Here is an 8,330-nt window from a genome sequence, read left to right on the forward strand (position 1 = left end):
TTCAAAAGCTCAAGCTGCAGAAAGTAATTTTTTAGTTGTCGTGGCCATTTACACGAAACACGGCCACAATTCACCACGCCACGCTCTCCCGTGACCCGACGTCAAGCGCAGCGAGTGCGCAAGAGCATTTTACACAAAACACCGGGTCACGTTTGTCAGGGCAGTAGCTACACGGTAGGGTCAACGCAGCAGGCAGGATCTGTACCCCCCCCCCCCCGACACGTCTGCGAGACCAAGACCTCAACCTCGAGGTCCCGACTGCATCTCAGATGCGTTGTGCCCTCGTCGGGCTTTGCTTCCCCCCTCAAGTCACGCAATAGCCAATTCGACCGCTTGCTCTCGGCATGTAAAAACTTTTTTTTTAAAGGTTATCGTGTTGATTCTTTACTCTTGTTACTTTATTTAATTAAGGGCTAAATGGAGGTTGCTCCAGCAAGTTTCTTCTGGGTAAAGAAATTTCGAATGGTTATCAAGTTTCACTCACTTTTCTCAAAATGTGTGGGGGATGGGGTCATATTACAATAATTTATCTTGTTTTGACCATCTTGCACGTTTTTTATCGTCTTGTTTGTACATTTTTCACTTGAGACTCCCGACTCTTGATAGGCATGGCCCCGTGTTTGTGCGAAATTCACGTGTTCGCTCCCAGTCAGCGGCTTGGTACAAACGCCAGTCCACTTGCAGCACATTGCTTGGATAAACACGCACCGACATTTAACTTGGCATTCGATGCGCGTATCGCAACCGAAATAGCTTGCGGTAAGTTATGTGCAAGGGCAAACACATCGACCAATCGGTCCTACATATAAAATGGTTGAAAATCTGTTAAAGTTTATTGCAAAGATGTTCTCTCCTCAACCGTGCTGTGTTCAGTAAGATATGCAGAAAGATCACAACGGCTGAACGCACCTGAGAAGCAAATCGTGCACGCTCATGCAAGATGTTTACTGAAGGACCCTTTATTGAATAAACCAGCGTGGTTAAAGGCAAGACTCATTTGCATTATACAGATTTCAGATACAAGCCGAGTTGATGACGTGTTCATTCTTTATCAATGGTTCTCACAAAGACTGGTTTCAAGTCCACAGCACAGGGCGCCTGGAGGATCCCAGCCCGGTGGAGGAGGGTGCTGTGCTTCCCATCCGCAGGCATCAAGTTGTAACAGCTGCAGTTCAAAGACGAATCAAAAAGTTGGCGTATCTCAAGATGAAGAGGCGGAGATTCCAGGTTACTGGGGGAAAAAAGAAGAGAGACGCACAGTGATTAAAACTCAAGGGGAAAAAAACCACCGTCACTGCACGGGTAAACACCAGACCACGTAAACACTCAATCGTTCACGTGTCAGCATTGCCGGTGCAGACGTTCATTAAAACACGCGTGTGCGTGGTACGGGTTGTACAAGCCTGGCAGCACGCGTAGACGGATCGTTAACATGGTGCAGGGCACGCTTTCCCTTGAACGACGCGCGTGCCGTGATGCAGAAACCCGTGCTTAAATCACCGCCATGGCACTCAAAGAGAGCTGGGCGCCGCACGAACATTACAACAACCACAGGCAACAACACCCACAACAGGACATAGCCACCCACCACTCGGGATGCTTGCACACTCGTGTGCATCCGCTGTGACCAAAACAACCTCTGGCTACGACCAAGCACGCATAAAAGGCACTTACGCATTTCTCAATTTCCAGGCCATCCTTGAAGAAAAGCATGTAGGGCGTGATTCCGTCCTCGCGGAAGTTAAGAAGAGCGACCATGCCGTCGGGGTTCATGCTCTCACCTGTGAAAAACTACACACGGAGACACAGCGAATGAGGACGCGGACTCCACACAGGAAAGAGACGGCACACTTGATGTACACGCGCACATGAGTCGAGTGCTGCGATTGCCTGATGTCACGCCAGTTTTTGCCGGCAACAGTCACCAGCAATGCATTATTCACCGAGGGCAACCCTTACAACTCATTATGGCAATGGCATAAGAGTGATTCGCCTCCGTCAGTGCCAGGAAAACTAACTCGTTTACAATACAAAATGGTGCAGAAATATCTGAAGGAGACTAACGTCCTAATATTGCCCATGCCCATCTGATCTTACACTGGGCACAGTGCGGTAACAGTGTGGTCACGCGAGCTACGAAGCTTGCCTGGAAATCCTTGAATTGCTTTAAGACATCTTTAACCTTCTTGGCAGCAGCAGTCATGAAGGGTTCCACCTTCTCCGGGTGTTTCTCCATCAGGTTCTCCTTAATCCTGCAGGAGATAGGCACAGGTGGACGCGAGGGGTGAGCAATGAACAAAGGGTGGTGGGTGCTTCACCTCACCCGACTCCCACCGCCTGCGCCGGGCTCACCCAGGCCACGACGACCCAACGTTTGTAATCACGGTGTACAAGCGCGAGCCGTGTCACGCCACAGGGTCACGCGCACAAGTCACCGAAGGCTGGAATATTTAATGGGAAAAATATAAAACCAAATGAAGGCACTTGACAACTTTGAAATAAGAATGCATTTTGCTCAAGGTTTCAAATATCACCTGTAACAGCCTCTCAATGGAGAATTCAGATACATTGCAACAGTTGCACGGCAATAGGCGTGCCCTGCATGTCCACACCAGTCTGTATTTTAAGTGGGGCGATTGTTACATCGCCGCGGGAGGGCATACATCCTCAGTGTGTGACGCACAAGACTGTTGTTGGGACTACATCTTGGGAGGGGGAAACGGCGAGATGTAGTCTTGCAAGACACACGTGTGTACATGTAACGGCCGTGTCAATACATTGATGGACGAGGGCCTCGCCACAAGCCATTGGGGTCGTTTGACCGCACTCCACCAAGCTGTTGAGTGCAGGCTGGTGACTGTGGGGAGCACACTTAAATCCCAATTCCGCTGCAGCGACTGCCTGCGCACAACCCCGCTGTCCGCAGACAGTCACTGCAGCAGTAGTAAATATCTAAAGGTGCTCTATAAATATAAAGGTCACAACTTGACTCAAAGCTTTTGTGCCTGCAGGAATTCATATTCTTTGGGTCTATCGGTAAAGTCACAGATAGGTTCAAAATGAATAAAAGTAAACAAAACCAAGACGTTGCTGGCCCCAGGGCCCTTGTGCCTCACCCACTTGCTCTGACACTTGAACTACGGCTATCTTAAACCTTGAAAAATAGATTGCCTTTACGAGTTTTCCCCTATTTTTTCCACGTGAAGACGGCCGTTTGTGTTGCGATCGAAAGGTCGTGTTTTTTTTATACTAATTTTGAGCCTATGTGACTTTACCGAAAGATCTAAAGAATAAGAGAACTCGCATACAGACACCGCTCTGCCAGCACTCGCCAATGTAACTTGGGCAAGGAGAGTTGGGATGCTCCGGACCGGCATGCGACACTCACGTCTTCATGTAGGCCTTGATGTAGGCAATGTACTTCTCCTTGCTGAAGCTGGTCTCCTGCAGTTTGTGGTTGAGCACGATGTCCACGCCGGACACTGTGGACGACTCCGACGAATCAAATTCTCCCCCTTCTGCCGAAGCGTTTCCGCCAAAGACCGCGTCGTCGATGTCGCCTTCCACCCGGGACACCATCTGCGCGCGCAAGCCCAGCGGTGTCAGTGGGGGGTCATCGGGGAAGTGGACGCGGATCTCACACCGACCCCCTCAACGTGGCCACCCACAGCTCACAAGCAGACGTGGGGGGACAGAAGGGCGTTTACTCCCTGCGCACCTAGACACAAGTGTCCGCAACTATAGGGTGTTGCCACTACACGATATTTTCACGAAATACTGCATTTCACGTTCTTATATAGTTTATGCCGTGCTTCAAGTAGGAACAAATATTACATAAATGTTCAACTGCAGTTCACTAAACAAAACTGCAATACGTCTTAGGACTCATTTCAAGTGTTACCATCTATAATTCTTATAGCGGGTGTGTTTATATCGAGTTAAAAATCCACACGAGCTTTATTCACCTCCATGTGTGGGGGGATGAATATATACTCAATCAGATAAAGCACAGGTTCCATGAGGGCCCTCGGTGTATTGTGCAACTAAAACAAAAGTGCAACCGGTGTCCTGAACAAAAAATACTTGCAACGTTTAAATTTACATTTTTGTCAATCCACTTTTGTTCGAGGGCGTCTCCATTCTGTGCAGGTCATGCGGGTTACTTCTCCATACTCCAGCACCCTGGTCAGTGCAGGTTGGTAAAATGCCGGGCGCATTTAGGCAGGGGCACAGTAGTGCAATGAATGCTGCTGCACTGCCCTCTACTTATCGCCACAGTATAACGACGTCTGCTTTTCATTGTGACGATATCAGCTGCATTCCACTGGATTTGGTTAGGGGATTGTTAAAAATATGAATTTTCCCCAATCATAAAAAATACCTGCTCAATGCGCCGAGTGACCAAAAGAAGCCCTCGACAAGACCCTAACAGTTACTTATCACGAGACTGGCCCAAGGGGCCCCCATTCTGGCCAGTGCTTTTAGTGGCCATCAGACACCGTGGGCAAAGTACAGAGGAAACTAAGTGGCACAGGAAACATTAACTTGGCTTAAGTGTGTGGCAGGAGTCACAGCTCTATGCAGTAAACACACATATTAGTAGTCGGAAATTAAGGTATGTCTGTAGTGAACAGCGAGATACCATTTTAGACGCTTTTATTTAACTCACTCTGTTGTTGTCGTATCCTCAAATCTTGTAACTCAATTTTAACCCACTTCCCAATGTGGTATCGACTGCAAACTTGGTATACTTATGTCATATTGATGACAATACTACATCCTATCAAAAAAACAAGTATTTTAAAACATTATTTTTTATATGCCATGTTTCGGCTTGGGTCTAATTGTCCACACTCAACTGACGTTGGCTGTAAATCACCACGGCCGCTTACGTTATGGCAAGCTTTGCGGCCACTTCCTGGAGTCGTGGAGTTCTGCCATTACGAGTAGGGTACATTTAATTAAAGCGTATTTTTAAATATTACTTATTCTATATATATTCTAAATGAATGCTTTTGCATGCTGTATCCATCGTGGAGTTTAACCATACTTAGCCACTCGTTAGTGTCGGTTGGTGAACTTGGAGGGACCGATTCGAATATCGTCACTTATGAGATTTTAAGTCGCTGCTGCGCCCCGTAAATTTGGCAAACAAAAAAAACTCTGGACTTGTTTCGAGTCTCATCAACAACGTGCACATCCGAGTGTTGACTTGCCAGACGTTCTGGGCAACCACCTTCCAACAACACTGCGCGCGCCTTGGGGGGAGGGGGGCGCCCCGCTCCAACGAGTAGCAATCAACAAAATGGGCAACACCAATTACGTTTAGCCGTTGTGCGGCTTACTAAAGTTACGCAATGTGCAAGAGGATTGACAAATCGCACCGCGCGCGTCCCTTCTGCCAAAAGGGTGGTGGCGTCAACATCGGACTCGGCCCCCCCCGTGACGCACGCGGCCTACCACGGGGGGGAGGGGGGGCTCCATGTGCTCGTTTCTAATTGACGTGGCGGCTCTGCCGTACTCATCATCGTGTCGGGCCCCCCTTCCCTCATTAAACCCACGGGCCACTCCCGTCTGGGGTGACCGTCTATAAGCGCCCCTTGTTGAACGCGCGCGGGAGTCCCGGCCAAGGCGGTGTGTGGCAGCCCACCCCACACGTCGTCACGGGCTCACGGACGAGGCGGCGAGACGAGACGCCGCCAGCCAGGGGAGCGGGGGCAGCAGAGCCAGCCACGAACAAAGCGGCCGGGCCCATTGGCCAGGACACACGGCACAAAAGCTGGGGGGGGGGGAGCGACGCCCTGCCGAGGAAGGCCCTCACATACGAGGCCCCTTTGTACCCACCCTGGGACCTGTTCATGTATTTCGCTCTAGAACCGCTCCCCTGTCCGTGCTTCGTCTTTGTTCTCGCGCCAGTGTCCCCGCGCCTCTTGCCCGCGAAGCCCCCAGGCCGCCGGCGCCATTACGCGGCCGCTTGCGATTCCCCACCGCCCACGGGGCGACTCGCGGCCTCTCCAGCCGCCGGCTGGTGGAGGCCGCGGGCCTCGGCGCGGCCAATGCGGGGTGGGCGAGGCGGCGGCGCGCAAGCGGGCTAGGGAATGTAAAAGTGGCGGGGGAGGGAACCGGCTGCACTCACCGTGCCTTCCACCTCGAAGCAGGCGCCGTCCGCCGTCTCCTTGATCTTGTAGATGTCCGAGAACATCTCGTCCCCTGCGGGCAGGAAGGCGGGGAGAGTGAGCGAAGCGTGGACGCGATTGAGATGAGGCGAGACCGACCGGCGGCGGCCATGGCGGCCGGTAGCTATGGCGGCTGGCCGGCCGGGGCCTTCGTTTCGGAATTTAAACATTTTATCAGCCTCGGCAGATCAATATCGTGGAAATATCGAGTGGGCGCGACGCGGGGGATGTTTGCGGCGGCGAGGGGCCCACTCACCGGTGAGGATGTCCTTGTAGATGATCATGGTGAGGCGGATTAAGATGCCCACACTCAGCCTGGGCGGCCCTGCTGCTGTGGCGCGGATTAGACAAGAGGCCGAGCGGCCGAGGGCGGGCGCCTAAGAGGCCGCGGTGTGACGTCAGCGCGCCTGCCCGTGACGTCACCGCGCAGCCACAACGGCCTCCCTCCCGCTGGAGCTGCAATGCGGGGCGTAGCGACGTAGTGACGTCACTGCATTTTCATGTTCGGGCCACACCCTCGGCCGTTTCATCCACCTGACGTCATTACGCATTGGCGAACGTTCCCTTGTACGATGGTGATGTCACCGCGCCTCATCCCCGTTGCAGGTCTACGTAATCACGTACTTACGGGTGACGTCATTCGTCCACACTTTTCCACCCGACTGCATTGCGGGCAGTCCCGCGACGTCATGACATCATCGCGCAGACACCCTTCGATTTTATCCGAAGCGAATGCGGTACGCGTTGACGTCACGATGGCTGTGACGTAATCACGCAGAGTGTGAGTCATTCTCCCTCCCCCATTGATCTGCATTGCGGTAATAACCCCTCCTTCCCATATATCCTTCCATATGACATATACAAACATGTTTTATGTATATCATATCCCGTCAGCCACACGGCCTTCTGGGAATGCATCATTTCAAGCAATTGGTCCAATCCAAGCACATTCGTGTCCAGTCTCGACTCTCACAAGCGCTCAGACGTGCACATCACGGGACCCTGGGTGACCACATCCTCTGGGGGGTGACATCTGGCAGGTCGCGAGCATTGCTTCAAGCAAAGCCCGACCGCTGATGAGACGCTGAATGTCAAAACCGGTAGTTTTGCTGGCCAATGCCGCCAAAATTGTGCCCTCCCCGAAGGCCATGTGGCTGATGGGACGAGTAAAAACTCGTTGACAATTTTCGTCGACAAATCAGGGCAGGTGTCTTTGGCCGCTTGGCGAGATTGCCGCCGGCATCCTCCGTGACGCTCGTGATGCCTCGACACAAGATCGATCCTGCAGCCCGTGCTCAATGTAAAGCGCTGTGCTGTCAACACCAAACGCGAATCGTATGTTGTTACGTAACTTACTTTGTCCATTATTATTTAGTTTATCCCAGAGCCAAACTTAGCGGGCTTCCTTCTTACATTACTTTTTTGCATAATGCGAAGAGTTGAGTTTACTTTACGTGCGACATCAAGAATTCCATCTTAGTCCGATTGGGCTGCACAGGACATTGAATCTGTTATGCAATGCAGAGCTGCAGAGCTGCATTCCTCCGCTAATTTAAATATTAGATCTCTATCCTAACGGTTCCATCTTTCTCCCCAAGGTCCAGGCATTTATGACCTGCCAATCATAAACTTCCCATTGGCTGCTCTCCTGCTCCCATTCTTTGCTACGAGGCCCAATCGTGTTGTGTCGTTGTGGTTCAAACAGCCCCGTGTTGTTCTTGTTGTGGTCAAACTCCTCCCTCGTTAACACACACGCAAGCGAATGTATATGCAACTGTTTGGAAGACACGATGTACTTCGTGAAACAACACTGCACGGCGCGTACTCAAATGTGAAACTCACCCGCACCCGCATGCACCACGGACCCTGCCTAGCGAGTTGTTTTCCACACGCGAGACACCCACGGAGGCGGAGGGGCGTCGCTGGCAGTTCTTGGTCTAAGGAATTAAAGAGGCCCCCCCCCCCCGTCGAATATTCCCCGTCTTTGTAGACCGGGCTGCCCTGGTCCACGTGTCCTGATGCAGTTGCACCATCGGTAAAACTCGACATCTATTCCACCAGACAGCCTTCAAACGAACTTTATCATTTCACAGACTTCAAAAGCTACAGTGATGTAGATGGTTGGGTGGGTGGGTGGCAGGGTTCATTGGTAGG

General features: G+C 51.6%; 1 protein-coding gene across 1 annotated transcript; it reads right to left on the reverse strand.

Annotated features, from left to right (window-relative positions):
* Nucleotides 1-943: 943 nt before the first annotated feature.
* TPT1 (tumor protein, translationally-controlled 1) lies at nt 944-6,682 on the reverse strand. The gene is made up of 6 exons (XM_078613950.1): nt 6,433-6,682; nt 6,137-6,210; nt 3,389-3,579; nt 2,147-2,252; nt 1,675-1,791; nt 944-1,231 (listed from the first exon to the last, which is right to left on the reverse strand). The coding sequence occupies exons 1-6, from the start codon at nt 6,458-6,460 to the stop codon at nt 1,229-1,231; spliced, it is 519 nt and encodes a 172-aa protein (XP_078470076.1). The 5' UTR covers nt 6,461-6,682; the 3' UTR covers nt 944-1,228.
* Nucleotides 6,683-8,330: the final 1,648 nt, after the last annotated feature.

The sequence above is a fragment of the Lampetra planeri genome, chromosome 43 (genome assembly GCF_965212315.1).
Source record: "Lampetra planeri chromosome 43, kcLamPlan1.2.h2, whole genome shotgun sequence".
NCBI classification, from domain to species: domain Eukaryota; kingdom Metazoa; phylum Chordata; class Hyperoartia; order Petromyzontiformes; family Petromyzontidae; genus Lampetra; species Lampetra planeri.

Bases quoted from the DNA above. Each gene is read 5' to 3' on its own strand.
- TPT1 (XM_078613950.1), bottom strand. From the start codon at position 6,460: ATGATCATCTACAAGGACATCCTCACCG. The intron at 2,253-3,388 runs GTGAGTGTCGCA...TATCTCCTGCAG, and splicing joins ATCAAGGCCTACATGAAGAC to GATTAAGGAGAACCTGATGG. The intron at 1,792-2,146 runs GCAAGCTTCGTA...CTCCGTGTGTAG, and splicing joins AGCAATTCAAGGATTTCCAG to TTTTTCACAGGTGAGAGCAT.